Source organism: Ceratosolen solmsi, unplaced genomic scaffold (genome assembly GCF_000503995.2).
Source record: "Ceratosolen solmsi marchali unplaced genomic scaffold, CerSol_1.0 scaffold61, whole genome shotgun sequence".
NCBI classification, from domain to species: domain Eukaryota; kingdom Metazoa; phylum Arthropoda; class Insecta; order Hymenoptera; family Agaonidae; genus Ceratosolen; species Ceratosolen solmsi.
This window is the reverse complement of record NW_011948435.1, coordinates 2,670,814-2,689,138: the sequence shown is the minus strand read 5'-3', so window position 1 is coordinate 2,689,138 and position 18,325 is coordinate 2,670,814. Positions and strand designations below refer to the sequence as shown.

At 31.8% G+C, this 18,325-nt stretch overlaps 1 protein-coding gene across 2 annotated transcripts in view; it reads left to right on the top strand.

The window, feature by feature from the left end:
- LOC105364960 (discoidin domain-containing receptor 2) overlaps nucleotides 1-18,325 on the top strand; it is a 237,779-nt gene that overhangs the window by 145,725 nt on the left and 73,729 nt on the right. For both annotated transcript variants that reach the window (XM_011503003.1, XM_011503004.1), the window contains exons 2-3: nucleotides 3,913-4,155; nucleotides 11,168-11,273. In XM_011503003.1, the coding sequence (XP_011501305.1) occupies nucleotides 4,038-4,155; nucleotides 11,168-11,273 (224 nt within the window). In that variant the 5' untranslated portion in view covers nucleotides 3,913-4,037. The remainder of the gene's footprint in view (nucleotides 1-3,912; nucleotides 4,156-11,167; nucleotides 11,274-18,325) is intronic.

Below are 18,325 nucleotides of genomic sequence, written 5' to 3'. Positions count from 1 at the left end.
AATTTGCTACACGTACATCTTTTGTGGTTATTTCGAGTTTTTCTTTTATTTTTCACTGACCACTTTATGGCTTATATCAATATGCAAGAGAAATTCAGAGAAAGAAACTGATGTGAAAGATTAAACTTGAGCTTTGAGTGGGTCTCGCTCCTTCCTTTCCCTGACCTTTGAAATTATTAGAAAAATATTTTAACGCTGTAAAAACATTCTTTTAGAAATTTGTCCGCCATTCGTATACATAAATCTTTATCACAGCTGTATTCGATGCAAATACAAACACCTCTATTTAAATAAAACATTTACAAAATTGACGTGACAATTACGAATGAAATGCCACGCTTATAATAAGTAAACGTTAAAGCCGCACTATCATATATCATGTCCAATGTTATGATTATTATCATCCGCAAGTTGAAAATTGATTTGACTCGCTTGATTCAACTATTTAGCATAATATTACATCACTACTTTGTCTCAATAATTAATAATTCATTTTTATTTAAGCGTAAAAAAAAAAATCATGTTCGGATAAAAATTTCTTTCAATAAGTGATACTCACCTTAAAAGAAAAGTTCTTTAATTAAATTTACTGCTTGTTAATAGACGAGGAATCTTACCGACAATTTCATCGAAATATGCTTTTGAATAAAAATACGGAAATCAAGTTCGACAAAATTCGTTTTTCTATAATAAGAGTAATTATACTTCAAAAGACCTTAATGTGGAATATCTCATTAAAAAATATTCTTGGATATCTTTCGAAATGCTTAAAATCTACACAAGAAAAAAGATTCGTCTCTTTCAAATCAATACTTTTACAATTACACATTTGTTAACTTTATCTCGAGCAAAATAATTAACGTCTATCGTTACGTCTTTCTTCCTCCAACACTTTTTATTACTTTTAATACGTTATTTCAATAATCGTATGCATTTATTTTATATTTATATTATTATTTATATTCTATATTATAATATAATGTACATTATAATGCGTTTTAAAATAATATGTTATTGTACAATTATAATATAATAATATGATAAATATGATAAATTGTATGAACTCGGATATTTATATCATCCAACATTGGCATCCTTTTAATCAAAATTAAATTTTTATTTTTTTCTGCGTATGAATTTGGAAAGCAAGAATAATAAAAATTATCATTAGAAATTTTACTCTCTATGTGTTGGTAGCTCTTGTTGATAAAAAAAAAAAACTAAAGATAAAATAAAACTTGGCAGTATTCGCGAATTCGTTGACAGAAGAAATTTAACTCTGATTAAGAGGAATGGTAAGAGAGGAGAAATACCTTGTTCAATTCATTATTTGTTACACACAAATTTTTACGTTTCGGAATAAACTTTTCATTGTCGCAAACTCTTTTACGCCATGGAAATTTTACATGGACTTTGTTATTCTGGTAAGAGAGAAGACAAGTAAGTATAAGCTCTGGGAATTTCAAAAATGTAGGTCGAAATTGTTATTTGCATCTAAGACATTCCATTCGGATTTCTAGATTAAATATAGATTAAAATAAGTAAAAATTATCGGAAACAACTAATAATTATAATTATTTAATTAATTATATTTATCCTTAGTTTATTTATTTATTTATTTATTTTTTGTATTCAATTTCCCCTCATTTATCTATGTGCTGTCATTAACGTCAATCGAATTATATAATTCATTCTTTTATTTTATTAACCGTTTGCTTATTTCCCTCTAAACTGTGCCGTACATTTTCGTTTGTATTATATTTCATTCTTCGCCCTACTTTAACCACTTACTTTATCCCCTTAACTTTGTGACTTTTATTTTTCCTTCTCCTACAAGATGTTGATATTTTTCTCATCTTTTCCGTTCTAGGCTATTTATTTTATCATTTTGGAAGTATTTTACTATTTTACTTTAATTTTTTCTGCATACTAATATAATCGCTTATTATTGCAACATTGTTAATTTATCCTTCGATATGATTCCTTCGATTAAGCATAACTTCGAGTGTTTCGTAGTAAATACGAGGTATTCTTATTACATGAAATGTATCTTGTAAATAAATAGTGTACTATGTCATAGTTGTTTTTTCTTTTAATACGAAATAATTGACAAAATCATTACGTTTATTGCACAGTTAAACCACTAAGTTTTAATTATATTAAGGTACAATGAACGACTCATCAAAGACTATTGCAATAGATTTTAATTTTTATTGACTTTTATATGAATGTAAGCATTCGTCGATATAATATTCGAAATTGTCATATTAAATAGGTATTGGAATTCATATATCCGTTCATTTATTCAACTCAGTTAATCGTATAATTGTGAATGATTTTTCCACTAATAGGTTATTTATTTACAATAATTTACCATTAAATTCAATTACGTTAATTAATGGCATTAAATATAGTATAATTGAAAAAAGTTGAAAGTAAAAGCCAAATATACGTAACATAGTTATTAGAAACTTTTAACTTTTATTCCAATATTTGAATAATACAAATATATATATATATATATATATATATATATATATATATATATATATATATTAATTTCTAAAATATATAAACTCTATTTTTTGCTCTCCTTTAATAACTAAACAGTAAAGTATGTTATTCGGTTGAATAGTTCAAAAAGAGCTGCTCACTTTTATCGAATTATTAAAAAAATTAATGTATTAAAATCTTTTATAATTATCATGTAATCATTGTTATACAATTTATTTACATTACATGGAGTTACTTTTGAGATATTATTTCAAATATTAATTTTTGATACTTTATTTTGCAATTCTATAGAATCAATGTATGAATTTAGACTAAATTAAGAAGAAGAAGAAAAAAAAACAAAACAAAAAAAAAAACAACATATTTCCTACATTTGAGATATACTTGTTTTTCAATAATAACGTTTATTATATTTGTACAGTTATAAAATTGTCATTAATCAATTATCACAAGAAAAGTAGAAGTTAAAGTATCTTTAATAACATTTACTAGCATAAATAATATTGATCTGCTTAAATCACAATTTTCAGTTCATTTTTTTTTAATATTCCTGTAAATTAGTTTTTCCTCTTTATGTGTCGCATCACATATTGTTTATTATAAATGAACGATCTTTATAAACACATTAGCGGCTCATTTGTCACGTTTGATGCTCGATATATGTTCCGGATAGAATTTAGTCATAAACGCATATTACGAGGAGCATAACGCACCACAGTAATACCAATAGCTAATAGTCGTTGTTTCTCCGAATCAGCCACTGCATGTAAATAGGACCACTTGCGCATCCTCTCGCAATTCATTAGCAAGTGATTGCAACAATAGACCATATTAGCCGATCGAAATAATCTCTAATCGCTTCATTAATTTCTTTATCATCGTTGCCCTTTTATTATCGAGTATACGTCTTTTATCATTTGCTAAAATTTCTCATCATTTCATATATAAATCGTCTCTACTCTCACTACGACTAAACGCTGCAACTTAATACTCTCAATAAGCACGTATATCATATTAGAATTTCTATTAAAAATCCAATAGAAATTCATCGTTATTTATTGGATTGTAATACTCTTAAGCAATCGAATGCGCGTGCAAACGTACAACTACCTAAGTAAATAAATAAGCGTTATTTCGAACATGAATATCAGTGCTGCGCCATTGATTTGAAAACTATTGCTCCACCGAGTGTAATCCAGGCCCATTTATTCCATTTAACAAATCTATCCGTATAGCTTTCATAGATAATCGTCCTGAGAGGCAAAGGTACGTGCGCGCGGATGCGATAGGAATATATCGATTCATGCGTACAAAAGCATTGATATTCAGGAAATATGCTTAAATTAGTTTTACCAGCGGCGGCATTGACAAAGGATATTTCTCTTATTTATGTTTCAGATATCTCAATCGAGGGCAGCGACACATACAGGAAAATTCGATAGACGACGAGACATGACGGGCATCACATCGCGGTGAGGTAAAAGTGGCGAGGGTCGCCTCGAAGCCCTCAACTTCGCAAAATCATGATGAAGAGTTACGGGAGTATCGTCCAGAGGGCGACACCGAGTTTCGATCTTATCGCTATGCTGAAACTCGTCCTCGTACTCGCTCTGGCATCGATGGCGCAAGGCATTGATCTCTGTAAGGAACTGTTTTACTCTCGTACTTGTCATTTCCTTTGAATCCGTTATTCAGAGCCGAAATTATTGTAGAATTAGCAATGCGCGCGGAGTCGATGCTTTTGTAACAATCATCCACGTCACAGCTGTGATAGATACTTAATTTTCAATATTAATGAGACTTCTTTTGTACATCCGATACGATAAAGAATGCTACAGCTCCTTTACTTCAAATGTAAAATATCAATGAAATAATTTTATTATTGCTATGAAAATATTTTTATTTTATTTTTTTTTTTTTTTTTGAAGCACTTACGCAATAGCAATGCTGTTATGAAAAATAATTTATTCTTACATTTATCGACTATTTTTGACACATTAATTATTAAAGTGGAATGTTTAAAGTAAGCTTTGGGTACGTATTGCTGGATTTCTGATTAAGGCTAGAGTTACAAATATAAAATTCAAAATACCCATCATCATTATATGATCAATAATATAATATTATTATAGTATTTTTAATGAATTTTTAAATGATATTAATTTTAATTTGCTTTCCCATTATTAAATTTTATCAATAATATTATTAGATTTTTGCAAAATTAGTGAAACAACTTGTAATTTTGGCATTTTCAAATTATTATTATTATTATTATTATTATTATCATTATTATTATTATTATTATTATTATTATTATATAGGAATTGTAATACTATTAGTCGTATTTTTATTATTATACGATAAAAAGGAATATTTCATCGATTATCAAACAATATTTTATATTTTATTCATAATCTTCTATATAATAGTTATGTGTTCGTAGATTTTATCTAAGAAATTTATATGAAAAAAAGTATGTCATAATTATAGCAATTACATATTATCTTTTAAATGGATATTCGTTTAGGAAGCAAATAAGATAATTCAATTACTATAGACATTGTGCTACTATGTATTGTTCAATTCGCATTATATAAAATATAAAATCTTTGAACATTTTCAATATTTTAATTGCTACGTTGGATGTAAAGAATAGCTAAAGAAATATGTAATTAGCTTCAAAATAATCCGTTGATAATTAAACTTTTTTTTATACTTTTGTACGTAATGAATATCATGAATAAAGTGAATTGGCTTTTATTAAATATGTTTATTATTTTTCAAAGAGACTATGATATGAAATACCAAATGATTTTCTATATTTATAGATAAAGTTCAACCGATAAGTACACACAATTAATACTTTACAGTAGTAACTGTTTCATTTTATTAAATCAATAAGCATTATCAAATGCAGAATTTCTTTGTTCATAGATAATGTTAAAAGAATAGATAATGTGAAGTAATGTGTAGTTTGTAAAAGATAAACGATCCACCGATACCGATGATAAAAACCAATCACTGATTTGTAAATGTATTTGTGTCCCACTACGCCGACAATTGCATACAATCGCACTCCCCGAAATAACTCATTTTATTTCCATAATATTTGAAATATCTTTATAACTATGTTGCTTTTAATATTGCCGAATATTCTGTTCAGCAACTGTTTAGCAGCTGTTCAGTAACTGTTCAGCAAGCCCTTTCTAAGTTTTTAATTACTCTCGTCTATAAAAGTATTCGAAATATCTGCAAGCAAAAATTATCAACAGTAAATGTTAAAATGCATTAGCCTCGCATCCAAGATTACGATCCAAAACTGATGGATCGAGACTGTATATTTTTACTTTCATTCAACGTCAATCAATTTTGTTTCTTCTTTTCTCTTTTCTTTTCATTTTGTTTTATCGGAGTGCAAAAAATGATTATGGATTTTGAAAGAGTAGTAGTAGACTCTCAGTATGATTTATAGTTCCGAAGCGTATTTTAAATTGGAGCGTCTGTTAATTTTCTCTATTTACGCTTTCGAAATTAAAACACACCGCATGCTATTTTTTGTTTACATTGTTTTCATAATTGATAAGTTAAAATAGCATTGCAATGGAGGATATTGCCGGTGAAACGAGGAGGAAGATCAAAGTATCGACGAAAGCATCGTCTTCGAGTACTATTATTTCTGAAACAAGCGGCTCATACTCAATCAAGCCGAGGACTTTATGAAACGGCGGAGGGAATACATTTGCGATGGTGTTCGCAACTTTTACGATATTCAGCACTAATTTCGTACATTCGAGCCACATGCCAGTGACACGACTCGGCCGAAATTTCCGGGCGATCGGCCTTTGATCAAACCCTCGCTGCACCAAAGTGCCCGCCGAGTCACGCAAAAAGCGGCCATTTCCTCGGCTGTCCATCCTCCACCCTTTCACTTCCATATGGCCAAAATTTTTCGCCCGCCGATGTCCCGAGCACCTATACGATAACGTTATACACCTATACGATAAATGTTCTCGACTTTTTCTTCGCCAGCCTTGGGATTTGCATGTCCAAGTGCCTTCTTACTCAGCTACTCGCGCGTATGAGATAACTCGTAGGTTAAACGACGACCCGTCGAGTCCCCCCAATGGCATTACGTCGATAACGAGTTTCTTCGTCAAATGTTCGTGTCCCCTTAGACGACGCATCGCCGCACTCTCGAGGCACCGATACTTTCCGAGTACTTCATTTTTATCCTCGACGATACGGGCTCTTTCTCGTTTAGTTAACGGCGACAACCGCCGCTTCATCACTCAGCGCACTTTCATTTCTGTATTATTCCGCGCTCTTCTTCCACGCTCATTTCTTCTCCTACCTGTTCCTTTCGCTCGGCCTTATCAAACGCATTCGATCTCGGATAAATTGTGGACAAGCGTGTTTCCTACACGTAATACGTTCTAGTTACTTTTAGCGAGCGTGCGATCATTAAAAGTTGTATTATATAGCGATGGACGGAAGTCGCAGATAAACCGACCTGTTACTGCCTATGCCCCGGCCATTCTTTCTCTCCTCCATTTTTTCTTATTATTAAAATAAGTTCTGATTTTATCGAACATGCCGATAACTATGCTGAACACGCGTGTCCCGTTTAATTAGGTTCGGATACTTTTAAGTTAACTATTAATTATAATAATATTCCATTCTGGAATATAAATTTCAAATTTTCTTTTTAATAATGATATACGATTTTATCGAAAATATTCATATATATATGTATATATATATATATATATTTGGATTTAATAATAATTTTAATAATTTTTTATTCCAAAAATTCTATTAAAAATTATTTAATGATTTTTTTATTATTTGTTTATTTTTTTTTTTTTTTTTTTTTTTTTTTTTTTTTTTTTTTTTTTTTTTTTTGCAAATGAATTTAACATTGAAATATTTAATGATCCATTGTTATGTTATGTTGAATTACGTCTATTTTCTACGAATAAATAATTTTAAGTCTTACAAATCAAGCATTGAGTATCAATTATATGTTATGTATTATAATATTAACCTTGTAAAGATAAATATCTATTTTCATGTAAAGTAAATATTAATAGAAAACAGTAATGATATGGGAAAAAAAGTTTATTGTATAAAGTTATATTGGAAGTGAATTATATATTTGTATTATTATCAAATATATTAGAATTATTATAATTAATTGAATAATTATACATAAGAAAAATTTAATAATATTTATTTTGCGCATTATTCTTTATATGCTTAGTATTTTTTATTTCTTTTTAATTAAAAGAACAAAGTCAGTGTATTTAATTAGTGTGTACTTAATTGCCGGGCTAATACCAAAATTTTTTCTTCCCACCAAATTTCTTCTACGTTTTAATATTCGTGTACGTATTTATATTTTCATCGATCATCGTGTACTTGTTATTTTTAATTCGGTATTAAGAGATTAATGATAAAAAATATGACTTTATTGAATTTTCGAAATTAATTTTCGAAATATGCTAAGTATGATATTTGTTATATACACATTTGCGCGTGCGCACCTATAAATGTGTATATATATATATATATATATATATATATATATATATATACGCAGCTACGAATGAATTTTTCAATAAATGCTCCTTCATCTTCAGTAACGAACTGCTCCAAGTTCGACTAGTGCAAATAAAGATTACTCTCCTGTTCCGTTGACTAAGTTTCGCAATTTCACAAATCCGAATAATGAGTTGACACCATCTAAATATACACCGTGTAGACATATTCATATACATGATGCACGTATATAAGGATATCTGGTTGTGTGTTGCTGTATAAAGAGCGAACTACCGGAACTAACTAATGGCAAGAAATTTGAGCGTACATAGAGAGATTTGAGCGGCTAATGATCAGTCAGTGAGAATCAAGAATTTAAAGGAGATACAACAATACGTTACGAAAGTACAGGAGAGTAAAATATTAAGTATATTCGAGTAGATCCAAGTCACTAATTCTAGAATATATATATATATATATATATATATATATGCTTGTCGAGACAAGTCAAGAGCAGCGTAATCCGATATTCCATTGTTGAGCAATTTCAATCCTTCAACTTTCAATTCGGTTTAATAAAGTTCGCCACGCTTTTAATCAATCTCTGTATGAGGTAAAGCACACTGCTATTATATTATATTTCTAAGAGGAAAATTGCTACGTACTTATCGTTTGTTTTGAAAATATGTTCTTTTTACCAAGTTATTTAGCTTGATGGAAAAAGCTTTTTCTTGCTACTGTATTATTCTTTTTGTATCAGAGTTAAAAAAATTTGCGCAGTAAATACTTTTTTTGAAGTATTAACTTGGTCACCAATTGTAGTAATTATTGAAGATAAAAATATATTATTAAAAAAAAAAAACGTGTTTTTTTTTAAATCTATTTTAACATTCATAATGTGCGTTTTTTAATATTTCAAAAGAAAATAAATTTTTATGATTACAAATGAAAGCATACTACTACGAATTTTAAATTGAATATTTAATAACTAAGTAAAAAATTCGTTTGTATATATATATACCTATATATGTACACATACATATTTAACTATTATAAATATTGTATTTTTCGTTAAGTATAAAAGTTACGTGCAAATTTTTCAAATCTTTCTCCAAGTAATCAAATTCGTTTTTGTTGCAATGCACGAATTGAAATTCGGTATTGGAAATGCTTATATCTGTGATACTATAAAATGGTTACAATTTCACTTTAATTAAAACATATTTTCAAAGTATATATAAAATTGTGTAGATAAATGTGTAGATTCGTATTATAAAGGAGCAAGTATTTTAAATTATATCGATCCTTGCATCATACTGATTTGGAATGAAAATGAAAAGTTTTTTTATTTAAACCATTGATACGTGGATAAAAAAAAAAATAATAGTACTTACGGCGAAGTAAATAGCAATGGTTTAGCGAATGGTTTAGTAGATGAGTCACTAACTGATGGTGATGATGATGATGATGATGATAATAATAAAAAATTGTAGAGGACATGATATTTTTTATTAATTTCATAAGATGCATAATAATTATCAAGCAAATCCAATGTAAATGTTCAGAATATCCTTTATATATATATATATATATATATATGCTACAGTTTGAAAACACATTGAGGAAAGTTGTCTGAGTAAGGTATTGAAGTGCCTGCATTTCACATATCTCTGCATCAGACGCGAAGTAATTAATTATTGACAATCTGTATAGCGCGTTATTATATAATTACATACGAGAAAATTGCATGTTTTTCAGCCAAGTATTAATACGAATGCAAGAAAATGATTTAATAGTATGATTATTAAGTTTAACAGCAACAAGTAATAATATCAAGTATTATCAACATATTGATCTTTGTAGGATAACGTTAACATACGCTCAAGAGCCTCAACTAAGCAATTATTAATCCAAACGATTGACGCGTCCGCATTCTCGTCATTACACTACAAGAATTTTCAAACAGATAGATTTTACTGTTACTCACCTGCCCATGGATCAGCATATCAGCATTGTCGCACGACCACTCTCAAAGTATATCGATACTTGGCCATCATTCTCATCTTTATCCCCCCCCCACCTCATCCCCGCACCATCGAATCAGCCTTTCACCAACCCCTCAATCACCCGACTAAACTCCACACTCAGCAACGTGCGAGAGCTGTCTTCGTCGTCGAACCATCGACCTTCGTCACAATATTCGATTCTCCCCTACACTACACACATAAACATCGACTATTTACGCACTGCTTAATCTCGCTGTCTCTCTCCACCGCTCGACTCGGATCACATCGTCGTCGAGAGGCTCGTTAACGAATTCTCGGGCAGGGAGCCGCGAATTTTCCAAGGGCACGTTTATCCTGACGACGCCTCCCACGGACAGGCAAACAACGGGCCAACCGAGCCCATCGCTACGACGCCCGAGACATCGATGCTCTCTAAAATAATACGGGTTCTGCGCACCTGCGCGCTCGATCTTCGCTGCGTTACCAAGAAGAGCCACGGCAAACACGCGACAACATAAAACGATTATTAAGGACGACTCTTCACCGTCAAATTATCCACTGTTTCCCGTGTTTTTGCCCAGTCATTCCTTTAGCTGTATTTTCATTTTACATTTTCCGGCGTTCGATGTTAGATCTCGCGAGTGAGACGTAACAGAGCACATCCTGAAAAATATTAATAATCTTGATCATTGATTTAAAGAGAGGATTTTTCTCCTTTGTATTAAAACAGACTAAAACAAAGAACCGCCTCCTCGACATATCTCCTGCCCAAACAAACAACACTGCTCATCCGGGCATCGTTTCTCTGTGTGTCCCTTAGTTTACGCAACAATTAGATCTAACCGGCACGCACCCCCCCCCCCCCCCGCCGTTCCCGCCTATCCGTCATCATCTTCGAGATCGTTGTGTTGGAGGTGTTCGATTAAATTGGGACCCGCATCTAGTGGCTAAAGCCTGCCTCTCTTACCTCGTGCTGGGTAGTCTCGTAGCTGGTGGAGGAAGCCGGGCAGATCGTAGCCCAGAGCATAACTCGGGCTTTCCCGCCCCGACCGATGATCTTTTGAGCCCCCACAGCGCTGATCCGATACTCTTCTGCTTTCTGCTTGCAGCACAATGCATCGCGCCCCTGGGCATGGAGACCGGGGCGATAGCCGACGCTGACATAACGGTCAGCTCGAGCTTCGACAACGGCAATGTTGGACCTCATCAGGCACGGTAAGCATTCACGATTCTCTTTATCTTTCGCTCTCTCTCCCTCTCTCTCTCTCTCTCTCTCTCTCTCTCTCTCTCTTTCATTCAGCCCATTCACCGTTTTTGCACTCGGCCGATAATCACCGGAGGAGGTTATATTATTTCACCTCGCTCCTTTGTCCTCGATTTTTCGGCATTAGTCTTACTTTTTTTTTTCTTTTTTTTTGTTTCGCGGAATAAACGCTTCCTCGGCTTGCGTATCAGATTGCAATTGGTAGTTTGAGAAGTGTGGGTAGGGGCGCGAACAACGGTTATTAATTAAGAACTCGTCGATCGAAACTTATCGACGATCGAGTGATAAGCTTATGCTTGGATGTCTACAGCGGGGCAAATTGTTGGTAAAGAGAGAGAGAGAGAGAGAGAGAGAGAGAGAGAGAGAGAGAGAATGTACTCGAAAAAGTAAGTACATGGGACAGTTTCATTTATATCAATAAATTTTAATGTTTTTATATGACGAAGAGGCGCGCATTCGTTACTTTTAATAAATAATACATTTTGCAAATGTTTTCCATTTTGTATGTCTATACAACTTATCCGTAATTGTTGAAAAAGTAGGACAATCGTCAGATGTGTCGAAAAGTTTGTCCAATTTTATCGCTGTTTTTTCAATTAATGTTGAGTAGCGAGTAAGCGCATTTAAGATAAGACCTTGAAGTACGGGTCTCTCTCTCTCTCTCTCTCTCTCTCTCTCTCTCTCTCTCCGATTTATGACATATCGTCGGTCTTAAATTAAAAATTATCTACGAAGGATATAAGCACTTTTCTTTCTTTAAAGATCGATAAAACGCAGAGATTCTTAATATCTGGATAACATAAACGCGCGATTAATCTTAAGCTTAGCAAAGGCCGTAAAATACGTGCCAAGTCATTTCCAACATTATGCTCGGCGAAAAGAAATGAAGTACACCGAGCTTGAATTCCCGCTGCGCGCGTTTTAAAAAAAGAAAGTCACAACGCAATTTCCTCTCGTCGCCGCTAAAATAATCGATAGACGCCTTGTATAATCAAGATTGCCAGCGAAAAACATGTGCCGGGCACCGTGGTCGCCAAGCCCGGTCGAGTGCGTTAGCCCCGACCAGCATGGACGGGACACGGACGCCGACGACGACGCTGATGCCGAAACCGACGCCGACGCCGACGCCGACGCCGACGCCTCACTCATCCCTTCGATAACGCGCGTCCACACATTGGACCAGTTTTTCAGATGCGAACGTCTTTGGTAATCCACTCGACTTTTGCGAGAATCAGCGATGCATCATCTCGTAATGAAGATCGGTAGTAAATCTCGAGAAGGCCCGTATAATCCCGGCGGCGTAAAATTCTGCGCCTACTGAATAAATAATCGCTTATTAATTGCGTCGCTGAATAATTGAGGCTCGACGTCGGCTACGGAGAATATGTACCTCTCGTGAAAACAGCGGTCCAGCCCTCCTCCGAATAGTCGTTTTAATCGCGGATTTAGCTCCAGCCTCCGCTCCGCCACCGTCGCCGCCGCCTCTCCCGTTTTACACGGAATATATAATATAATCCATGAATTTTGTTACATTTCACGATGCTAAAACTAACAACCCTCTGCTAATAAAATCTGAACATTATCGTTGAAACTGTGAAAAGTAATTTTAATCATTTAATATTTTAGCGTTTAAGTTTCAATCCGTCCATTCGAATTTTAAGGTAATACTTTATCAAAATACATTATTTCTTGCCAAGCGCATAAAGTTTTTGCGCTACTGCGACTTTACGGAAATTTTTCTTTAACTTCGGTTGAACAAAGTATAAAATTAGCCCTCATTGCCCTAATTGAAATTCATAATGATGATAGTAATCAATCATTAATCATTGGGATAATTTAAAACTCAAATATTTAATTTCAAGCTAAGACAAATTGTGCAATTTTTTAGTGCGTGCGGGTGCGAAGATGGCCAAGGGGTTGCGAGAGAGATGGACAAAAAAAATCTTTCTACGCTCTCATCAAATAAGCCATTAATAAAGAACATTATACTCTGAACTTTATAATTATTAATATATTTATTTATGTTCTTATGCATTCGTAGGGGAATTGTAACGGGAAAAATTATTCTCCACAGATAAAGGGAAATTTTTTTACTCCACCACTTGGCACGCATCATCTTATTATTTGATGAAATTTGATTTATTTGATGAAAATTCCACATACGCGTAGGATTCAATATAAAATTTTTGACTTTTCATCATTGATATAATACCAATTTATTATATTATATACATCATACAAAATCTTATATATTTATATGTAACCACGTCAATTGTGTATAAATAAATATAAGCCGTATTACTTATTATTGCAGCAATTTTGAATTTTCTGATTCGTTCAGATTTTGTAGACAATTGTAGATGGAATTGTAACAGTGATTTTAATTCTTACTTTAAGTCGTACTTGGAGATCGATAAAAATTTTTGTCGTAAAATGCTTAAGTGAGACTGCATAAATTTAGATTATAATTGGCATATAAATTTTTACAAAAATTATGGACTATACAAAGAATTGTGAATTCAGATGAATTTATATATTTTTAAGGTATTATTCACCTTGAATGCATTGAAAATTATTATGATAATGAAATACAAATTTTCTCAATACAAACAAAGTTCGGAAATGAAACATATTTTTTTGCCATATTAAATTGTAAATGCTAATTACTTTGGAATTAATAAGCGTACTTGATTTTGCCGTAAGATTCATGTGATGCAAAATATGATTAAAAATTTAATAACCATAGTCAAGTGAATTATCGAAATATTATAACTAATTAGTTCTTTTCAATATTATTTCATATTATCAGGTAGTAAAAAAGGCATTGTATAGTTGCGAAAAGTTTAGATAAATTAAAGAAATATTATATTTTAAATTATCAAAATAATATTATGTTTTAAATTTTCATAACAATCAAGAGAGACGTCGATAATGAAAGAACATCTTGAAATTAATGGTACAGATTGTTCTAATTTTTTTTCCCAACTTCAGTTACTTATTGAAACTATTTTCCTCCACTTGATTAGCCAAGTCCCTCCAAATTTCTTTCTCTCTCTCTCTCTCTCTCTCACTCACTCTTTCTCGTATGTGCATTTTCCTTGCTAATATACATGGGCGCACGTGTAGTGGCAAGAACGAAAGCCGTTTCGACATCGCTTAGGTATTAGGTGGTCGCGTGCATCGGGAAAGACTATAATGTGCTCATACACGTGCATGCACGAGTATCTCTCTCTCTCTCCTTCTCCCTCTCCTTTTCCTACCCGGGCACACTTACTCAAGTGCGTATACAAATGCATTTATACATACACACACACATATATATATATATATATATATATATATGTATACGACGCATATAGATATGCATATAGATATATGTGGGATTTTCGTCCCGTGGGACGTGGTTCACTAGGCCTGGACGTACTGTACTGGGCCCCCTGTACCCATCGCACCACTTGTACAAATATATACATGTCGTGTGTACATGCGGTAGGTAGGAGGTGAGCGCACGGTAGTAAGGGCCAGCGGCCTCTGATATTAATACATTCCATTACGAGGGACAATGACAGGCCGAATGACCATCGTGCTGGCTGATGGGCTCGGGGCCCACGCGCCCTGAAACTCGTCGGGCGTCGTCATCTAATTTAATAATGCCTCAGCCGAGTTGCGATCAAAATACCGGCCACCGCATTTTTATCCCTTGGTTCGGGTTCGCAGTCTGCGATGCGGGAATAAGTGCCGTTGCACCTGGAGCCGTGATAATAATGGCAATGCAAGCATGCGTTACATTATGAGTCGGCAGGGGCGTCACGGGGCGGGGCGGGGGGGGGGATACACGGATTATAGACTTTTATAAAAATTTCTGTTCTCTGAGTTAGCCGAGGTCGTTGGACGTGAATTATGTACTTTTGCTAGAGAATGTTAGGATGCAATAGAGCGTAAGCTAATAGTAATGCATTGTGAGAACTTTATTTACGCTAACGCTAAGTACTTTTTGAGCTTATGAATTTTGGTTCATTTTGCGTTTTAATAAAATCCCAAAATAACAATTAAACAGATTATAATTCAGAAATTTCATTATAAAAGAAAGATGTTGTTAGTCTTTAATAATATAGCATATCATCTAAAGAATAGAAAAATTTCAAATTTATTAATATTCAGTCAAATGCAAAAGCTAAATAATATTTAGGTAACTTAATTGCAAAGTAAATATTCAGTAATTTAAGACAACAAATAATGATTTTAATTCAAAGAATTTTCATGCAAATCTTTTATCATTTAAGATATCTTAAATATTAAAAAATGTCGGTATTGGCACAAAATCTGGTATAAAATATCAGTATTTGTTGGTTTGAAAGTATGCGATGCAAATTATTGCTGATGTTTAACGGAACTTGAAGTTTTTAATTTCAAAAATAATAAAAAAAATCATAATCAAACAATCAACGTAATGTAATAAAGTAATATAATAATATATACATATATATATATATATTTTTTTTTCAACTAATTAATCATATTATAATTAATTATTTTTACATTATATAATGTAAAAAAAGTTAAAAATAAACAAAATAAATGATTCAAATACATAATACATGTATATTTTTTATGCATTTAGAAAACATAGAAAATATTTGAGATACGGATAATATTTGAGATAGATGGGCAATGTAATATTTATTATAATTGAATATTAAATGATTTTTGTATATTTCAATTGAATTATTTAAATATTTCTTTAAAGTATATTATTAAAAAACAAATGAATATACTTGAGAGTTAAACTGAACAAATATATTAATTTTCGCATTTTAATTAATTAATATCAAATAACATTTTTTATGTGATTGTTCAGTAAAATATTGACAGATACATAAAGATTATAACTTAAATTATCACATATTTTCCGTATAAAGCAATAAATTTAAATGAAGCATTATGAAAGAGGCGGCGGGAGGGGGGGGGGAGCATATATTTCCAATCAATTGTAATTCTTTACATATCGTTCGTTACATTTAATTACTTAAATATATGTGTTTCGTATGTGAGACAAAAGTAATGAAATGAAATGAAATGAAAGTAATGAAAGATTCTACAAAAACACGTGTGCATGTACACGCATATACGTACATACATTCATGCACATATACATACATCAATTCGGATTTATACGCCTGACGTTTTTCTTCACAAAACTATCTATCCCAACTGCATAATTCTTGTTACGTTCTTATTGAGTAAAGCCTTTCATTTCAGTTTTAATAAAATAAATAATAATAATTTATTTCTAAAATTAGAAAATTACTTTCTTAATAAATATTAAAATATAATAATTAACTGTGAAATTAACTTGGATAATTTATTTTATTCAACTGAAGTAAATGTACATCATATATTATATATATATATATATATATACATTGAGAATGTATTGCAAATCCTTTCAAAGTGCAAGTCATTAAAATTTTGTCAATAAATGTTTCATAATCTTGAATATACGTAAAGTAAAATATGAGGACTTTTGAATAAGGATTATGCTTTTGTAAACTTTGTATTCTATTACAAATTTTTAGTTTTAGTATAAAATGAGACAAGCAATAAATAAAAATATGGTTGAAATTTGTTTTTGACATAAATTATTGAATATTATATACTTCCTTTTACGGAATATTGTTTTTCGAGTAGAATATACTATAGTTGATGAACGCAGTTAAATAAATAAAATAATCTCTCATGAATTTACACATCCATCCTTAAAATATGAAAATCCAGTATCGATTTTATACATAAATTATATATATATATATATATATATATATATATATATATATATATTAAGCTGGTAGATATGCAAAATAATTTACTTTTGTAATACGATAAAAGATAAGAGTCAATAACATTTATGTGATCTATAATGGTGGGCCATTATTGTTTTACGAATGCTGAAAAGGAAGAGAAAAAAGTGAGAAAGCGGAAAGAGTTCAGGCTGGCTTCTGTAAGCGATATTAAAAAGCCATTCAGGCTGGCTTAGTTATTACCTGAGAGCGACTATAACTTTATTCTTTGCCGAACGTGACTCTTATTCGACATAGACAAGTACCGTACGAACTATCACTACTACCTAATACTATTATGCGACTACTGGATTGGCAATCGTTAGAGAAATCAAAGTTATTGCTACCAACACTTGGACAACTTACGGCAAAGCTGATATAATGGCGTTAATTGATTTGAAATTATTGCTTAAAAATGTCGAAATTATCGACGATTTATATGATTTTAATACACAAAACAATAATGTTATCTGTGAATTTTGACATTTCAATGCATAGTCTAAATTTTCGTAAATTGAAATAATGGAAGTTAATTTGATTAATGATATTTGCATATGTATCAGAGACATTTTATATTTCCATTCTAATATTCTTTATAGCATAGTATCACTTTTAATGATATTAATCTTATTTTTACCGACAATGCGAAAACTTAAATATTTTACTAATAAATACATTAAATCAAAGCAAATACTTTTACTACAATAATCGTAATTACGACAATTAGATTACATATTTTGTTGAATAACTATATTTAAAAAATAAATGAATTAACATAGCCGACTGGAATTATAATGTTATAATTAATTGAATTTTAAATTAAGTGCTAAAGTAATCAGTAATAACTCTCTCTTATGTTAGATATTTCTGTCACTTTAACAAATCAAACATCAGACTACCGATAGTGATACCGATGCCGACCACTTAAAATATTCATCGGGTAGATATCCGGCTAATTCACAATTCTAGTAGACATCACTTTTGACGTAACCTTCCACCAATCAATTTAACGCTGCATGTGCGCTGATTCAAGTTTACTAACTTGATCCATAATTACCACTGAAAGCCAATTTGGTCATTTAATTTGCGAGTGAGAGTGAGAGAGAGAGAGAGAGAGATATGGAGAGAGAGAGAGAGAGAGAGAGAGAGAGGGAGAGAGGGAGAGA